Source organism: Drosophila novamexicana, unplaced genomic scaffold (genome assembly GCF_003285875.2).
Source record: "Drosophila novamexicana strain 15010-1031.04,08,12 unplaced genomic scaffold, DnovRS2.1 tig00000974-arrow-arrow-pilon, whole genome shotgun sequence".
NCBI classification, from domain to species: Eukaryota; Metazoa; Arthropoda; class Insecta; order Diptera; family Drosophilidae; genus Drosophila; species Drosophila novamexicana.
Genome location: NW_020824834.1, coordinates 427,313 through 447,664, shown reverse-complemented (window position 1 = coordinate 447,664; position 20,352 = coordinate 427,313). Strand labels below are relative to the sequence as shown.

General features: G+C 36.1%; 1 protein-coding gene across 7 annotated transcripts in view; it reads right to left on the bottom strand.

Annotated features, from left to right (window-relative positions):
* The window catches only part of LOC115765554 (slowpoke-binding protein), a 60,455-nt gene that overhangs the window by 19,795 nt on the left and 20,308 nt on the right, over positions 1-20,352 (bottom strand). For 4 of the 7 annotated variants that reach the window (XM_030709187.1, XM_030709186.1, XM_030709188.1 and 1 more), the window contains 6 exons: positions 15,813-16,300; positions 15,139-15,258; positions 14,590-14,757; positions 11,092-11,299; positions 10,799-11,035; positions 10,564-10,745 (listed from right to left, as the gene is read on the bottom strand). In XM_030709187.1, the coding sequence (XP_030565047.1) occupies positions 10,564-10,745; positions 10,799-11,035; positions 11,092-11,299; positions 14,590-14,757; positions 15,139-15,258; positions 15,813-16,300 (1,403 nt within the window). Of the gene's footprint in view, positions 1-10,563; positions 10,746-10,798; positions 11,036-11,091; positions 11,300-14,589; positions 14,758-15,138; positions 15,259-15,812; positions 16,301-17,160; positions 17,206-20,352 lie in introns of those variants that run through there. The other 3 variants (XM_030709191.1, XM_030709189.1, XM_030709190.1) reach the window with 2 other exon arrangements.

Genomic DNA, 20,352 nt, shown 5'->3' with positions numbered 1-20,352 from the left:
CACGTTTTTTATCAAAATCGGGGTCGGTTCGAAAGTCACAACTATTTTGATCAATTTTTTTGAATATCTCGGGTAAATAACGTCTGATTTTCAAATATTATACATTTTCGAATTTGTACGGATCCCTACTATCAACTGGCATTCAAACAAATTAAAAATGGGTGGGTTAAAAAAAGTTGTGGACCCAAAAGCGATTCGTTTGTAAAGTCACCCCTTCTTGATGATTTTTTGCAATATCTGGGCCAAATAATGTCCGATTGTGGAATTTTATACCATTTTGGACTCGTAAGGATCAGTACTATCGACTGGCATCAAAACATTGAAAATCTAAATTTTGACCCAAATCGACCAAAATGGCAAGGGGTTACATCACGTTTTTTATCAAAATCGGGGTCGGTTCGAAAATCATCACTTTTTTGATGATTTTTTTTTAATATCTCGGGTAAATAACGTCTGATTTTCAAATATTATACATTTTCGAATTTGTACGGATCCCTACTATCAACTGGCATTCAAACAAATTAAAAATGGGTGGGTTAAAAAAAGTTGTGGACCCAAAAGCGATTCGTTTGTAAAGTCACCCCTTCTTGATGATTTTTTGCAATATCTGGGCCAAATAATGTCCGATTGTGGAATTTTATACAATTTTGGACTCGTAAGGATCAGTACTATCGACTGGCATCAAAACATTGAAAATCTAAATTTTGACCCAAATCGACCAAAATGGCAAGGGGTTACATCACATTTTTATCAAAATCGGGGTCGGCTCGAAAATCATCACTTTTTTGATGATTTTTTTGAATATCTAGGGAAAATAACGTCTGATTTTCAAATATTATATCTTTTTGAATTTGTAGGGATCCCTACTATCAATTGGCATTCAAACAAATTAAAAATCGGTGGGTTAAAAAAAGCTGTGGACCCAAAAACGATTAGTTTGTAAAGTCATCCCTTCTTGATGATTTTTTGCAATATCTGGGCCAAATAATGTCCGATTGTGGAATTATATACCATTTTGGACTCGTAAGGATCAGTACTATCGACTGGCATCAAAACATTGAAAATCTAAATTTTGACCCAAATCGACCAAAATAACAAGGGGTTACATCACGTTTTTTATCAAAATCGGGGTCGGCTCGAAAATCATCACTTTTTTGATGATTTTTTTGAATATCTCGGGTAAATAACGTCTGATTTTCAAATATTATACATTTTCGAATTTGTACGGATCCCTACTATCAACTGGCATTCAAACAAATTAAAAATGGGTGGGTTAAAAAAAGTTGTGGACCCAAAAGCGATTCGTTTGTAAAGTCACCCCTTCTTGATGATTTTTTGCAATATCTGGGCCAAATAATGTCCGATTGTGGAATTTTATACCATTTTGGACTCGTAAGGATCAGTACTATCGACTGGCATCAAAACATTGAAAATCTAAATTTTGACCCAAATCGACCAAAATGGCAAGGGGTTACATCAAGTTTTTTATCAAAATCGGGGTCGGCTCGAAAATCATCACTTTTTTGATGATTTTTTTTGAATATCTAGGGTAAATAACGTCTGATTTTCAAATATTATATCTTTTTGAATTTGTAGGGATCCCTACTATCAATTGGCATTCAAACAAATTAAAAATCGGTGGGTTAAAAAAAGCTGTGGACCCAAAAACGATTAGTTTGTAAAGTCATCCCTTCTTGATGATTTTTTGGAATATCTGGGCCAAATAATGTCCGATTGTGGAATTTTATACCATTTTGGACTCGTCAGGATCAGTATTATCGACTGGCATCAAAACAATGAAAATCTAAATTTTGACCCAAATCGACCAAAATGGCAAGGGGTTACATCACGTTTTTTTATCAAAATCGGGGTCGGCTCGAAAATCATCACTTTTTTGATGATTTTTTTGAATATCTAGGGAAAATAACGTCTGATTTTCAAATATTATATCTTTTTGAATTTGTAGGGATCCCTACTATCAATTGGCATTCAAACAAATTAAAAATCGGTGGGTTAAAAAAAGCTGTGGACCCAAAAACGATTAGTTTGTAAAGTCATCCCTTCTTGATGATTTTTTGGAATATCTGGGCCAAATAATGTCCGATTGTGGAATTTTATACCATTTTGGACTCGTAAGGATCAGTACTATCGACTGGCATCAAAACAATGAACCTCTAAATTTTGACCCAAATCGAAAAAAATGGCAAGGGGTTACATCACGTTTTTTATCAAAATCGGGGTCGGTTCGAAAGTCACAACTATTTTGATCAATTTTTTAGAATATCTCGGGTAAATAACGTCTGATTTTCAAATATTATACATTTTCGAATTTGTACGGATCCCTACTATCAACTGGCATTCAAACAAATTAAAAATGGGTGGGTTAAAAAAAGTTGTGGACCCAAAAGCGATTCGTTTGTAAAGTCACCCCTTCTTGATGATTTTTTGCAATATCTGGGCCAAATAATGTCCGATTGTGGAATTATATACCATTTTGGACTCGTAAGGATCAGTACTATCGACTGGCATCAAAACATTGAAAATCTAAATTTTGACCCAAATCGACCAAAATAACAAGGGGTTACATCACGTTTTTTATCAAAATCGGGGTCGGCTCGAAAATCATCACTTTTTTGATGATTTTTTTTTAATATCTCGGGTAAATAACGTCTGATTTTCAAATATTATACATTTTCGAATTTGTACGGATCCCTACTATCAACTGGCATTCAAACAAATTAAAAATGGGTGGGTTAAAAAAAGTTGTGGACCCAAAAGCGATTCGTTTGTAAAGTCACCCCTTCTTGATGATTTTTTGCAATATCTGGGCCAAATAATGTCCGATTGTGGAATTTTATACCATTTTGGACTCGTAAGGATCAGTACTATCGACTGGCATCAAAACATTGAAAATCTAAATTTTGACCCAAATCGACCAAAATGGCAAGGGGTTACATCACGTTTTTTATCAAAATCGGGGTCGGCTCGAAAATCATCACTTTTTTGATGATTTTTTTTGAATATCTCAGGTAAATAACGTCTCTTATTCAAATATTATACCTTTGTGAATTTGTAGGGATCCCTACTATCAATTGGCATTCAAACAAATTAAAAATCGGTGGGTTAAAAAAAGCTGTGGACCCAAAAACGATTAGTTTGTAAAGTCATCCCTTGTTGATGATTTTTTGGAATATCTGGGCCAAATAATGTCCGATTGTGGAATTTTATACCATTTTGGACTCGTAAGGATCAGTACTATCGACTGGCATCAAAACAATGAACATCTAAATTTTGACCCAAATCGACCAATATGGCAAGGGGTTACATCACGTTTTTTATCAAAATCGGGGTCGGTTCGAAAATCATCACTTTTTTGATGATTTTTTTTGAATATCTCGGGTAAATAACGTCTGATTTTCAAATATTATATCTTTTTGAATTTGTAGGGATCCCTACTATCAATTGTCATTCAAACAAATTAAAAATCGGTGGGTTAAAAAAAGCTGTGGACCCAAAAACGATTCGTTTGTAAAGTCATCCCTTCTTGATGATTTTTTGGAATATCTGGGCCAAATAATGTCCGATTGTGGAATTTTATACCATTTTGGACTCGTAAGGATCAGTACTATCGACTGGCATCAAAACAATGAGCATCTAAATTTTGACCCAAATCGACCAAAATGGCAAGGGGTTACATCACGTTTTTTATCAAAATCGGGGTCGGCTCGAAAATCATCACTTTTTTGATGATTTTTTTTGAATATCTCAGGTAAATAACGTCTGTTATTCAAATATTATACCTTTTTGAATTTGTAGGGATCCCTACTATCAATTAGCATTCAAACAAATTAAAAATCGGTGGGTTAAAAAAAGCTGTGGACCCAAAAACGATTCGTTTGTAAAGTCACCCCTTCTTGATGATTTTTTGCAATATCTGGGCCAAATAATGTCCGATTGTTGAATTTTATACCATTTTGGACTCGTAACGATCAGTACTATCGACTGGCATCAAAACAATGAACATCTAAATTTTGACCCAAATCGACCAAAATGGCAAGGGGTTACATCACGTTTTTTATCAAAATCGGGGTCAGTTAGAAAATCAAAACTTTTTTGATGATTTTTTTTGAATATCTCGGGTAAATAACGTCTGATTTTCAAATATTATACATTTTTGAATTTGTACGGATCCCTACTATCAATTGGCATTCAAACAAATTAAAAATGGGTGGGTTAAAAAAAGTTGTGGACCCAAAAGCGATTCGTTTGTAAAGTCACCCCTTCTTGATGATTTTTTGCAATATCTGGGCCAAATAATGTCCGATTGTTGAATTTTATACCATTTTGGACTCGTAACGATCAGTACTATCGACTGGCATCAAAACAATGAACATCTAAATTTTGACCCAAATCGACCAAAATGGCAAGGGGTTACATCACGTTTTTTATCAAAATCGGGGTCAGTTAGAAAATCAAAACTTTTTTGATGATTTTTTTTTAATATCTCGGGTAAATAACGTCTGATTTTCAAATATTATACATTTTTGAATTTGTACGGATCCCTACTATCAATTGGCATTCAAACAAATTAAAAATGGGTGGGTTAAAAAAAGTTGTGGACCCAAAAGCGATTCGTTTGTAGAGTCACCCCTTCTTGATGATTTTTTGCAATATCTGGGCCAAATAATGTCCGATTGTTGAATTTTATACCATTTTGGACTCGTAAGGATTAGTACTATCGACTGGCATCAAAACATTGAAAATCTAAATTTTGACCCAAATCGACCAAAATGGCAAGGGGTTACATCACGTTTTTTATCAAAATCGGGGTCGGCTCGAAAATCATCACTTTTTTGATGATTTTTTTTGAATATCTCAGGTAAATAACGTCTGTTATTCAAATATTATACCTTTTTGAATTTGTAGGGATCCCTACTATCAATTAGCATTCAAACAAATTAAAAATCGGTGGGTTAAAAAAAGCTGTGGACCCAAAAACGATTCGTTTGTAAAGTCATCCCTTCTTGATGATTTTTTGGAATATCTGGGCCAAATAATGTCCGATTGTGGAATTTTATACCATTTTGGACTCGTAAGGATCAGTACTATCGACTGGCATCAAAACAATGAGCATCTAAATTTTGACCCAAATCGACCAAAATGGCAAGGGGTTACATCACGTTTTTTATCAAAATCGGGGTCGGCTCGAAAATCATCACTTTTTTGATGATTTTTTTTGAATATCTCAGGTAAATAACGTCTGTTATTCAAATATTATACCTTTTTGAATTTGTAGGGATCCCTACTATCAATTAGCATTCAAACAAATTAAAAATCGGTGGGTTAAAAAAAGCTGTGGACCCAAAAACGATTCGTTTGTAAAGTCACCCCTTCTTGATGATTTTTTGGAATATCTGGGCCAAATAATGTACGATTGTGGAATTTTATACCATTTTGGACTCGTAAGGATCAGTACTATCGACTGGCATCAAAACAATGAACATCTAAATTTTGACCCAAATCGACCAAAATGGCAAGGGGTTACATCACGTTTTTTATCAAAATCGGGGTCGGCTCGAAAATCATCACTTTTTTGATGATTTTTTTTTATTATCTCGGGTAAATAACGTCTAATTTTCAAATATTATACATTTTTGAATTTGTACGGATCCCTACTATCAATTGGCATTCAAACAAATTAAAAATGGGTGGGTTAAAAAAAGTTGTGGACCCAAAAGCGATTCGTTTGTAAAGTCACCCCTTCTTGATGATTTTTTGCAATATCTGGGCCAAATAATGTCCGATTGTTGAATTTTATACCATTTTGGACTCGTAACGATCATTACTATCGACTGGCATCAAAACAATGAACATCTAAATTTTGACCCAAATCGACCAAAATGGCAAGGGGTTACATCACGTTTTTTATCAAAATCGGGGTCAGTTAGAAAATCAAAACTTTTTTGATGATTTTTTTTTAATATCTCGGGTAAATAACGTCTGATTTTCAAATATTATACATTTTTGAATTTGTACGGATCCCTACTATCAATTGGCATTCAAACAAATTAAAAATGGGTGGGTTAAAAAAAGTTGTGGACCCAAAAGCGATTCGTTTGTAGAGTCACCCCTTCTTGATGATTTTTTGCAATATCTGGGCCAAATAATGTCCGATTGTTGAATTTTATACCATTTTGGACTCGTAAGGATTAGTACTATCGACTGGCATCAAAACATTGAAAATCTAAATTTTGACCCAAATCGACCAAAATGGCAAGGGGTTACATCACGTTTTTTATCAAAATCGGGGTCGGCTCGAAAATCATCACTTTTTTGATGATTTTTTTTGAATATCTCAGGTAAATAACGTCTGTTATTCAAATATTATACCTTTTTGAATTTGTAGGGATCCCTACTATCAATTAGCATTCAAACAAATTAAAAATCGGTGGGTTAAAAAAAGCTGTGGACCCAAAAACGATTCGTTTGTAAAGTCACCCCTTCTTGATGATTTTTTGGAATATCTGGGCCAAATAATGTCCGATTGTGGAATTTTATACCATTTTGGACTCGTAAGGATCAGTACTATCGACTGGCATCAAAACAATGAACATCTAAATTTTGACCCAAATCGACCAAAATGGCAAGGGGTTACATCACGTTTTTTATCAAAATCGGGATCGGTTCGAAAATCATCACTTTTTTGATGATTTTTTTTTATTATCTCGGGTAAATAACGTCTGATTTTCAAATATTATACATTTTTGAATTTGTACGGATCCCTACTATCAATTGGCATTCAAACAAATTAAAAATGGGTGGGTTAAAAAAAGTTGTGGACCCAAAAGCGATTCGTTTGTAAAGTCACCCCTTCTTGATGATTTTTTGCAATATCTGGGCCAAATAATGTCCGATTGTTGAATTTTATACCATTTTGGACTCGTAACGATCAGTACTATCGACTGGCATCAAAACAATGAACATCTAAATTTTGACCCAAATCGACCAAAATGGCAAGGGGTTACATCACGTTTTTTATCAAAATCGGGGTCAGTTAGAAAATCAAAACTTTTTTGATGATTTTTTTTGAATATCTCAGGTAAATAACGTCTGTTATTCAAATATTATACCTTTTTGAATTTGTAGGGATCCCTACTATCAATTAGCATTCAAACAAATTAAAACTCGGTGGGTTAAAAAAAGTTGTGGACCCAAAAGCGATTCGTTTGTAAAGTCACCCCTTCTTGATGATTTTTTGGAATATCTGGGCCAAATAATGTCCGATTGTGGAATTTTATACCATTTTGGACTCGTAAGGATCCGTACTATCGACTGGCATCAAAACAATGAACATCTAAATTTTGACCCAAATCGACCAAAATGGCAAGGGGTTACATCACGTTTTTTATCAAAATCGGGATCGGTTCGAAAATCATCACTTTTTTGATGATTTTTTTTTGATTATCTCGGGTAAATAACGTCTGATTTTCAAATATTATACATTTTTGAATTTGTACGGATCCCTACTATCAATTGGCATTCAAACAAATTAAAAATGGGTGGGTTAAAAAAAGTTGTGGACCCAAAAGCGATTCGTTTGTAAAGTCACCCCTTCTTGATGATTTTTTGCAATATCTGGGCCAAATAATGTCCGATTGTTGAATTTTATACCATTTTGGACTCGTAACGATCAGTACTATCGACTGGCATCAAAACAATGAACATCTAAATTTTGACCCAAATCGACCAAAATGGCAAGGGGTTACATCACGTTTTTTATCAAAATCGGGGTCGGCTCGAAAATCATCACTTTTTTGATGATTTTTTTGAATATCTCAGGTAAATAACGTCTGTTATTCAAATATTATACCTTTTTGAATTTGTAGGGATCCCTACTATCAATTAGCATTCAAACAAATTAAAAATCGGTGGGTTAAAAAAAGCTGTGGACCCAAAAACGATTCGTTTGTAAAGTCACCCCTTCTTGATGATTTTTTGGAATATCTGGGCCAAATAATGTCCGATTGTTGAATTTTATACCATTTTCGACCCGTAAGGATCAGTACTATCGACTGGCATCAAAACAATGAACATCTAAATTTTGACCCAAATCGACCAAAATGGCAAGGGGTTACATCACGTTTTTTATCAAAATCGGGGTCGGCTCGAAAAACATCACTTTTTTGATGATTTTTTTTGAATATCTCGGGTAAATAACGTCTGATTTTCAAATATTATATCTTTTTGAATTTGTAGGGATCCCTACTATCAATTGTCATTCAAACAAATTAAAAATCGGTGGGTTAAAAAAAGCTGTGGACCAAAAACGATTCGTTTGTAAAGTCATCCCTTCTTGATGATTTTTTGGAATATCTGGGCCAAATAATGTCCGATTGTGGAATTTTATACCATTTTGGACTCGTATGGATCAGTACTATCGACTGGCATCAAAAAAATGAACATCTAAATTTTGACCCAAATCGACCAAAATGGCAAGGGGTTACATCACGTTTTTTATCAAAATCGGGGTCGGCTCGAAAATCATCACTTTTTTGATGATTTTTTTTGAATATCTCGGGTAAATAACGTCTGATTTTCAAATATTATACATTTTCGAATTTGTACGGATCCCTACTATCAACTGGCATTCAAACAAATTAAAAATGGGTGGGTTAAAAAAAGTTGTGGACCCAAAAGCGATTCGTTTGTAAAGTCACCCCTTCTTGATGATTTTTTGCAATATCTGGGCCAAATAATGTCCGATTGTGGAATTTTATACCATTTTGGACTCGTAAGGATCAGTACTATCGACTGGCATCAAAACATTGAAAATCTAAATTTTGACCCAAATCGACCAAAATGGCAAGGGGTTACATCACGTTTTTTATCAAAATCGGGGTCGGCTCGAAAAACATCACTTTTCTGATGATTTTTTTTGAATATCTCGGGTAAATAACGTCTGATTTTTAAATATTATATCTTTTTGAATTTGTAGGGATCCCTACTATCAATTGTCATTCAAACAAATTAAAAATCGGTGGGTTAAAAAAAGCTGTGGACCAAAAACGATTCGTTTGTAAAGTCATCCCTTCTTGATTTTTTGGAATATCTGGGCCAAATAATGTCCGATTGTGGAATTTTATACCATTTTGGACTCGTAAGGATCAGTACTATCGACTGGCATCAAAACAATGAAAATCTAAATTTTGACCCAAATCAACCAAAATGGCAAGGGGTCGGTTCGAAAATCATCACTTTTTTGATGATTTTTTTTTAATATCTCGGGTAAATAACGGCTGATATTTAAATATTATACCTTTTTGAATTTGCACGGATCCCTACTATCAATTGACATTCAAACAAATTGAAAATCGGTGGATTAAAAAAAGCTGTGGACCCAAAAACGATTCGATTGTAAAGTCATCCCTTCTTGATGATTTTTTGGAATATCTGGGCCAAATAATGTCCGATTGTGAAATTTTATACCATTTTGGACTCGTAAGGATCAGTACTATCGACTGGCATCAAAACAATGAAAATCTAAATTTTGACCCAAATCAACCAAAATGGCAAGGGGTTACATTACGTTTTTTATCAAAATCGGGGTCGGTTCGAAAATCATCACTTTTTTGATGATTTTTTTGAATATCTCGTGTAAATAACGTCTGATTTTCAAATATTATACATTTATGAATTTGTACGGATCCCTACTATCAATTGGCATTCAAACAAATTAAAAATCGGTGGGTTAAAAAAAGCTGTGGACCCAAAAACGATTCGTTTGTAAAGTCATCCCTTCTTGATGATTTTTTGGAATATCTGGGCCAAATAATGTCCGATTGTGGAATTTTATACCATTTTGGACTCGTAAGGATCAGTACTATCGACTGGCATCAAAACAATGAACATCTAAATTTTGACCCAAATCGACCAAAATGGCAAGGAGTTACATCACGTTTTTTATCAAAATCGGGGTCGGTTCGAAAATCATCACTTTTTGATGATTTTTTTTTTGAATATCTCAGGTAAATAACGTCTGATATTCAAATATTATACCTTTTTGAATTTGTGGGGATCCCTACTATTAACTGGCATTCAAACAAATTAAAAATCGGGTTAAAAAAAGTTGTGGACCCAAAAACGATTCGTTTGTTAAGTCAATCTTTCTTGATGATTTTTTGGAATATCTCGGTAGATTAGTGTCGGATTTTGGAATTTTACTATCTATATATATATTTAAAATTGAATTTGTAGAATATTTAAATATTTAAATCAAATTTTGCTAATTATCCCGCACCGAACGAATTGATTAACCTTGCACTTTTCAATTTCATTATTCATTGTTTAACATAATTGCTTCGCCTACTCAAGTAAATCAAAATTAAAATGTTATTAAGTTAATGGAAACAACCATATAATAAAGGTAAACAAATAAAGCTGCACAAATTTTAGACGAATCGATTTCCGCGGCACGTGTCGCTAACCTTGAAAGCTTATCGCAGAGCAAGCCGGATTAACTCATTAACAAATTAGTTTCCAGTTTGGTGAGGGCTGTGAACTCACCTGGCCGCTCCATTTTGCAGAATGACATTGCCGCTGTGCAGGTGGCCATGAAGTGGAAAGCCGCGCTCCTTTAGGAAGAGCAGCGCTTCCAGAATTTGCCGGCCCAGACGCTGCACTTGGCTAATGGGCAGGCCATTCGGCTTGCGTGTATACTTTCGCGCCCAGGGCTCGTTCCATTGGGCCTGAAAAAGGTAACGTCGTGAGTAATCAGTTGTGCGTAGTTCAAAAAGCTTACTTTATAAATGAGATCCTTGAGACTGCCACGCGAGTTGAAGGGCGTGACCAGGCAGGCATAATTATGTGAGCTGTTGCGCAAGAAGCCCAAATCTAGTACCGGGTAGATATACGGATGATGCAGAGATCCAAGTAGCTCCATAAGTATTTCCCTTGCGCATTCATCGGGGGGCAGACCCTCAAAGGCCACACAGTCCGAAGGTAGTGGCAGCAGCGTCAGTAGACGATCTGTGCGCACCTGATTGCAGAAGAAGGGTTAGGTTCCCCGCGGGCTCTTTTCATGTTTTTACTTACTGATGCATCATTGACCAGGAACCAGTTCTTGCCGTGCCTGGAGCCAATCTCATCCAGATGTGCAATAACCTCGTAGCGTCCATTGGCGCTCTGTATCCACTCCTGTGTAGCATTTAGGGCTCGCTCCCGTTGTGCCCGCTCGCGGGGACTGCGCTCCACAACGCCATTGCCGCTGTCAAGTGCTGAGTACTGATACTTTATGTTGGGCCTGCAAGATTGTTCAAAGAATTAGAAACCATTGAAGGAACGGATTTCTTTGGAAAAGAGCTGTCATTTGCGCGCATACAGAAAGGAATTCAAACTATGGATATTCAAATAGGAACTAGAACAAATCACAAAAGTGTCTACAAACTTTTGACATTCATGATATATGCGGGTAATTTATTTACATTACATAGACAAAGTTTCCACTTGTCGCGTTTGTCAATTGATGAAATAGGAATATCAAATTTGTATGTTCGCTCTATTCGATTTAAAATGCGATCTCAAGACATGTTTATATTAAATTGTAACAACCTAGTAATTAAAGGTTTGACGAGATCAGAAGATGAATAAAAAATAACGTTGTTAAAGAATTTAAGCAAATATGTACACTAGCGTGAAGCTTAGCATATTCAGTATGTTCTGCCTTTTTAGGAATGCCACTTGGCCACGAAACATTGTCGCGTGCCACATCTCACATGCCACATGACAATTGTAACAAAGTTAAGTCTGTTTTGGCACGCTATTTAACATGCAAAGCGCATCCTTATTCAAATTGAACACTGAAATGTTATAAAAACTTGTTGAAATACAATTTAAAAAAGGTGAAAACATCAAAGACAATCGACCTAACATCCGAATTGGGCAGGTGCAGAAAACGAAAGTTGGCAAATATAGTTTCGAAACAGAGAGAAGCTTTCCAAAAACAAAGTATGACCCGCCTGAAGCGGAGGTAGGCGAAGCGGAAAAAGAAACCCTGCCTGCGCAATGGCGCAGCGGAAACGGAAGCAAGAGTTGAACGTGTTTTTATTTTACATCTTTTTTTTACTTTATTTGCCGTTTGGCTGTGCAATTTATTATTTGTTTATTTTTAAACAATGCGCCGGCAAAGAGTTCGTGGGCGAAATTCAAAAAAGTAAAGTAGATAAACTGAAAAAGGAAAGCATGTCAAAGCGATGACAACTGTAGGGTATCGAGTTACTGCGGCTTAATTGTGTGGTAAAGGAGCCAAAAGAGAAGTGGCGAATGCGAGAAAGAAAGACTTTTCGCAAAACTCAAACTGGATTGAAGTGTTCCGGGACACACAAATACACACAGAACAAGAGGAGGCAGGCTCATAAACAAACACTTGCGGGCCACTTAATCAAAACAGAGCAAAGGTTAAGCACATCCTCGGGTTAAGTTAACATGTATTTGAAAATTTAATAAGGCAACGGCAAGAACAACAATAACAAAAGAGAGTGTATGTCTGTGTCTATGTGGCACAAAAGTTGGTCAAGAGGCTTGCTTCACTTTCATTCGTGTGGCTAACGCGACGTATACGCAATATATGTACCCGAAAGCCTTTTGCGTCCGAACAACAGAAGGCGAAAAAGTGAAAAATATTGCAAGGCCTCACAAAACACAGCATTCAACACATAAAGACAGACACACACACTCACACACACTCACAAACACTCACACACACACACACACCGGTATATACACTCATTTGGTACATGTCTTTCTGAACGCTTTGGCCAACGTTGCGTATGCTTTGGCCAACGTTCGTATGCTTTATACTTTATTGCAGCTTTTTCAGCCGTGCACTTCGTAGTTTGTTGTGCTGTTGTTGCAGATGTTAAGTGCCAAGACCTTGAATGGAATTGTATAGTATATATGTTATGTACTGTGCACAAATGTGTGCATAGATGTACTTTGCATTTATTTAAGCTAATTTTAGCTTAAACGCATGCTGCAGCTGCAGAAACCACTAAAGTTTTTACTTCTTCGCAGTATAACCCTGCGTTAGTTTATGGAACAGCAGGCTCTATACAGAAGCCACAAACATTAGTAAAAACAAAGACTAACAAATTTTGTGTATGCAATAAATTCCGTTTGTTGGAAAATCTACCATTCGAGCTCTAAATTGCCAGCTAAGCATACATATCATGGCCTCCATGGAATTTACTCAACTAAAAAAGGGACCAAAACAATCGTCAATAATTTGAGCACATATTGCTTGCCAACACATTTGCTGAGCTCACCTTTTGCTGCGTTTCATAATTAACGTGCTCAAGTGTGCATTTTTTTATTGCTTACTTAACAGCGCAGCAGCAAAGCAGCCTGTGTGGGTATAGACACACATATCGATGCTCGTTGAAGTTCCCACAAGCAAACACACACATACACACACACATATGTGGAAAAATCAGCACACAAATAGATGCTTTGCACCAACACACGCGAACTGAAGCTTACGCTCGCTTGCACATTCATCACACGGGTCAGCACGCAGCGTCGGCACACCCACACACACACACATACTCCCACTCATTCACACAGGTATTCAGACACAATCGCCAGGAGGGGAGGGGACTTTCATCAACGAGCCTCGCTTCCCCTTTGCGAACGGAATTTTCCAAGTTGATAATTTAATTTGCAATTTTTGTGCCTGCGTCTAATTGAGCAGGTGAAAACCTTGGCAACAATTTTACCTGTGCAATTCTGGCCGCAGCCCCTGCGGCGGCATATGGCACACACAAAATGCATTTTATCATCAAATTTAATTTCTATAAAGAGATATTTTTTTTTTTGTGAACTAGGGCTTTTGTGTGTGCTTTTGCAGTTAGCCCTCTCAGGACGCATTCAGGTTGCATTTTTTGTAAAGGTATCTTGAGCTCGTTGTTGCGTTTTTGTTATTACGTTAATTGTTGGTACATATAATTAAATTTTTGGCTTATACGTATTTAAATTCACAGTATGCTAGCAAAATTGTAAGTTTTCGTTTGTGAAAATTCACTTGAAACCGTTTCATTTTATTTTTGTTTTTTATCGGAATAAATTTACCTTTTAAATTCAAAATCAAGTTCAAATTGTGAAGTGTTTTTTTTATTTGTTTTTTTTTTTTTCGTGGTTTTGTGGTTTCTGTGCACTAGGTCTACGTGAAAGCATTGCGAACGCCATTAGCCGCTACTATTTAGCATGCAAAGTGCTTTTGGGCTACAAAAAAAAGCGATTGAAACAAAAATGATAAGGAAAACTATACTCAACCAGAACCAGAATCGGCACACGAAAGAGAAACTGAAGAAAATGCACTTGAAATATTTGAATAAAATCGCAAAAGCAAACGATTAACGTAAAATTGAAAGCGAAATTTGCCAATTGTATGTTTTATAGTATTAAGTTGTATAGATACAATAGATACAATGAGTTGAGTTTCAAGTTTTTTTTGCGGTGGGTTGTGATCGGATACAAAGATACAAAATTAGTTTGGGATTAGAAATTAAATAAGTACATATAAATAGAATATGCAACCTTGTTGTTAGTACTGAATCTATGGTATCTCTACTTCCGGTTTCCGCTGGCATCGATTTGCTAAAAAAGAGCCTAGCAAGATTGTCTAACCTCGCGCTAACCAGTGGCGATTTCTCCGAGTGCTCGGACAGATCTGAGTTATCTTGCTCCGAGCTGGCCGACCGGTTGCTGCAAATAGAAGGACGCGAAAATAACGTACCAGAAATTTTGGAAAATAGAAGACAAAATTTTGGAAATATAAACAAAGAAAATATGCAATAATTGTGATTTTGATTTTGTTTGGTTTATCTGTAGAATATTTTTGAATTTCAATTTGAATAAGCTTCAATAGAATATTTAAACTAAAACTATAATCAAAAGATGATGAGAAACCTGTGCAGTTACTGTGTGGCGTACATTGAATATTACGAGTAAGCAGCTCATTTGGCGAACAGCTGTGCACACGTCCCATCTCAAGATTCACGGACTCTCTGCTCTATTTGCATTTACATTGTGTGTGTGTTTTTTTTTTTTGGCTAGTGGAATCCGGTGGACAAATCTTGTACTCACCTACTGTAGATTTGGCGTCGATTGGCGGCTGACAGCGCTGAGACATCGAATTCGATCGCCGAATTGGAGCGTTTCAGTCCATTCGCCTTGTGCAGCTTCTTCATAATGTGCTTCACTTTCCTAAATCATCAATTCGTTTCGATTCGTGTTAGAGATAAATATGAGGTGTGAAATGTGTGAGAAACAAAATAGCTTAATTTGCATGGGGAAGTGTCGAAAAAGCTAGGAAACTGCCCAAATCAAATTTTATTGATAGACGGAATAAACTTATTAAACGCTTTAGTTATTTAAGTAATTTTAAAAAAAATGTTTTTTTTTTAAGAGTATCCTTGGTGTTTAAAAGGGTTTTAAAAAAAAGGGATTTGTGTACTATAGTCTTAGTTAATTTTACCAAGACAGTTATGAAGTGTTTTTGACAAAAGGGAGATTTTCTTTGATTTAGTTGGTTGCAAAAAGAAATAGTCAAAGTTTTATCAAATTTATCAAATATGGCAAATGTAGTCTCAAAATAGACAGACAATCTTTTTAAAAAGAATAAATAAAATAATTAAGTGAACACGTTTTAATTTAAAGACATGTGCTAGCTTTAAAAAATTATCGGAACAAAATCTAAGATTCGTAAGTTTCGTAATTGCCTTTGTGACACTTCGAAATTGAGTTTGGGGACAACTCACTTTTCGGGCACTGGTGGCCTGACAAAGGGATCATGTCCGGTTACTGCGCTGGCGCGATTATCGAGTCGCTGCTGTTGGGCAGCCTTGTTGAACTTGAACATGGTGAAGGACTTTTTGGCGCTGGCCACCTCACAGACACGTACGATTATCTTGCGGCTGCTCTTGAAGACCGTGTTCAGCGTCTTGTAGACGAGTATGGACACAGACTTGGAGGCGTGCGGATTGTGGTTGTGGTGCGGATGCGAGTGGAGGTGCGGATCGCCTGTTGGCTGTAATTTGGGCAGCGGATTGGGCAGGGACTGCTGCTGCTTCAGTTGATGCACTGCAACATGCGCCGGCGACGACGTCGATGATTGTGATCGGGCGAAGACTTTCTGTACCGCAGGCTGCGGATGTTGCTGCTTCTGCTGCTGCTGACGGCGGCAGCTGATGATAAGCTCCTGCTCCTGGCTAGGGATCGCTGGCGCGGCGATTTCGCTGCAAGTGTCCTGGTATCGACAAGGATAACGATATCAAGTGTGTATGGTTGTTGTTTATTTGTTATTGTTGTTGATGTTGTTTGTTGTTTGTTTGGGAACAAAAGTCGAGTTTCGAAAAGAAATGGAAAGACATATGCAATAAGTTTAATAAAAGTTTTGTCCATTGCACGCTGGGCGAACTTTTGATAAACAACACAGCAACAAAAGGGAAAGACAAATAACGAACTGAGCAAAGCGATTCGTGAAAATAAGAAAATCAAATATTTCTGCATATTGCATTTGCATTCGAGTTGTCTTCTGCTCTCAGGTGATTTTTGCTGACGTCACATTTAGCAAGTTCAATCGATCAGGTGAGTCTCTGTGTTTTGTGTGTGTATTTAATTAATTTGCTGAGTGTCAGTGTCAACTATGGGATTAATAATCACAAAAGCATTTGGCAAGGCCTTCATTTATGTGAACTCCATTTTAAAGCGATTCAAAACCAAAAATCGGAAATCAAATTAGAATATTGTAAATTTTGTAAAGCGATCAAAATGAACACATGCGATTATCTTAAATTTTATCAACTAAACTAATTTGCAGCCAATATTATTTGTTGCATATATTTGTATATATGTTTATATAAATAAAGAAAAAAGCGATTCAATTGCTAAACTTTGCGTGTAAACCAAAATATTTTGTGTATTTGAAAAAATACAGCCAATTATTGAATTGTGTTTGTGTGTTGAGAAAAGAAAATTGTTGAAAGTTTGCTTGATTTGATGCTTTATTGCTCTTTTGTGAATTGCTTAATTTTTAGCCGACTATTTGATAATATTTTCATTATTGAAATTTGGCTTTGGCTTCAAGAAAATTGCGAATTTACCTACCAATCGCTCAAACAACAACGTTTGCAATAGTCCAATGCACGACACCTATATCTGAAGTTCGATTTTAATGTATTATTATTCGAATTCATTTAACACACCGGGGAAGTTGGAAAAAAATGGGGAAATTGAGCGGTCAGTTTCACAAAAATGTTAAAAACAGTGTGTAAAAGTTGTTGGTGGTAGGTCAAATTGATATTATATATAGTTGGCCTTAGAGTACATATATGTTAATCAAGGTTTGACCTGTGGGAGATTTACTAGGGTTTGTTCACTAAATCAGGAGGATGTCAAATTTTCAGATTGCGAAAAATGCTTTGGTTTGTGATCTTGCCGTATTACAATAGAATTTAAGATATGTGGACGCCACGAATATATTAAATTGGATATTGAATCCATTTCCACACTTCAATCGAAAAACTCAAAGTTTATTTTGGTGGTTTTCGCGGAAACTTTTTGTTGCGTTGATTGAAAAGTATTTGTAAAACTTCGGAGCTTTTGCTCAATGCTATGGTAACACGTTCGAAAAACCACAGCAACAGAAATAAATGCAACAGCAACAATTGCAACAGCAACAAAATGACAAGAACTTTAATGGGCGGTTAAATATCATGCGCCCAGTTTGCAGTTTACAGTTGCGCGCATTGTGGGTGTTCTGTGTGCATGTGTGTATGTGCGTCTGTGTGTGTGTTTGTGTGTGTGTGTGTGTGTGTGTAAAATGGCATTGAGCACTGTGTGCTCTATGGGCCTACCCTTGTTTGGGCTCCACAACATGTGCTTGCACGTGTCTTGGCCTCGGGCCTCTTCGCCATTTGTCTAATTGTCTAATTCTAATTTTACATTTTATTTATTTTTTGTTGCCTTCATTGTAGCTGCTGTTGTTGTTGCTATTGTTGTTGTCTGTTGACTTAATCGTATTTGATTTTTTTACAAAAACAAAAGCCAGTCCGTCTACTTTTCCTACCATTACCATTTATCTAATCAGGCGTGCGAAATGCTCGACATTCGTAATACCTTTTGCTAGCTTCTGCCGTTTGTTTTTGAGGATTATTGATTTTATTTTGTGCCGTCTCTTCTTGTCTTTCAGCTTGAGGTCAAGTTGAGGGAGGGCAGCGGCAGGTGAATTTTCGAATCAATTTCTATTTTCGAGGTGGTCCCTGTGCCAGCCATCATCTGGCCCCGTCCGACTCCTGTAAGATATTGTAATTGCTCCTCATATTGCTTGGTTGGCGAAAGTCAAAGGTTGTGTCAAGATATACGTGTTTATACCCATTACGATTATTGCATTAGCCTGTCACTTTGTTGTGCTATTGCAAATTAAATTGTCAATTTGCTTGCGGCACGAAATCGAATACGAAGAACGTGATTCGCGGGGGCAAGATATGGAAACTTAACGAAAGTTTTATATTTCATAATGACTAGAGTTCTTTAATATGTAAAAGTTCAACAAATATTATTGTTGCTTATATTTTTGCAGAGTTCAGTTTAAGGGCGAACTACTAACAATTTATTTTACTTTCTATTTTAATTAACTGACATTATCGCGCTGCGTTAAATGTACAAGACCCCGATTCCCATTAAAAATGAAAGAGCTTTGGAAGAATACAAATACAATAAAATGTGTTAAAAATATCAGTAAGTAAAATACTTGATAAACTCCACTGTAAAGTTTTTTTTTTATAATATCAGCCTTTTCTTATAAAACACAATTTGTTTTGTTTTGCAATAGAAATGCCAAGTCTTCTTGTAAATAATGAAAATTCATTTAAGAATTTGGCTACTTTTACTGAAACACCTTGCATTATTTAAGCTTGCAGCCAACTTTTGACAGCCAACAAAATGTCAAAAGGCCAAAAATTGAATTGCACATTAAATATAATGATGGCAGTTGCGGGTAACAGGTGACGGGGGAGGGGGTTAGGAATTTCTCATTTGCCGGACCGGTAATTAGCTTGGAAAGCAATTTACTTTCGTGGAAAACACTTGACACTCAAAGACAATAACCTGCGCGTTTTATAAATATCCGGACTTATTTCATCAACATTATCAACGGCTGCGCAGAAGAAGATCACATTATAAAAGTAATATTTTTTTTAAATAGTTTTCGCTTATGGGGCGTGTTCACTTGACTAATTATCACTTGTTAATAAAGGTTGTTTTCAGTTTTGTGGCTCTATAAACACGCACACGTGAATCGAGCTAAACCAACACGGCCACGCAGCTCGTCGGGTCGTCTGTTAATGAAGGTAAATTTCGAACATCGTTTCGGTTAAAGCGCAAAAGTATGAAATTTTCTTTATTCCAGTCCGACGCCATGTCCGTCCGTCTGTCTAGCCGGGCGACTACCTTTGTAGTGGTGGGTGGGTTCTACGAAATGTTTGCGTGCCTCATATCAGCCAGGTGCCTCGTCGCTTTCTTTATTGGCATTGGTTCGGCGCTTGGTCTGTCGGCCCCGTTCTAACTGGATTATAAAAATTGATTTTTAATTTTTATGACAATTTCCAACTGACTCATGTCGCTTTTGCCATGCCATTTTTATTTGCTCGTCTTCGCTTAACCCTCGTCCCACGGCTTGGCCTCCTCTTCAAACTCTTGAACCTAGCATGTCAGCTTGTTTGGCCCGACAATGGGCTAACAATGTATAATTTAGCTCGCTATTTTACATGGGAAGGCGAATCAGTTTTAATTGCTTTGATCGATCGTGGTGATAGTTGGGGTTCACAGAAATAGCAGATAGGAGGGCCTTAGTTGAAATTTTTTTAAATGTTAATAAGATAGTAAAATAATAAATCACTTTTAAAATTGATGCCAAGCAATATATCTATGACATGTTCGAAACTATATCAATGATTCATTCCAGTTAATATTTAAATTAAATATTACATTTTAAAACACCCTTCTTGAATATAGTTAACAGCCTAGTCGAGACTTCTTATATAAAATATTATACATCAATATCATTAAAAAAATATTATATTAACTAGATCAGAATCGCTGATCGATTCCAGCGCAAAGTAAAGCATATTTAACACTATTTCTACCAAGATTTTTGTGTATACCTATTTCAAAGGTGTCTTTTGACATCTTAGCAATAAGAGAGGAATAGATTTATGGGTTTATTATGCTACCACTTAATTAATTTAAAAAAACAATTAATGAGTTATCAAAAAATAAATTTGGAAAATATTATTCAAC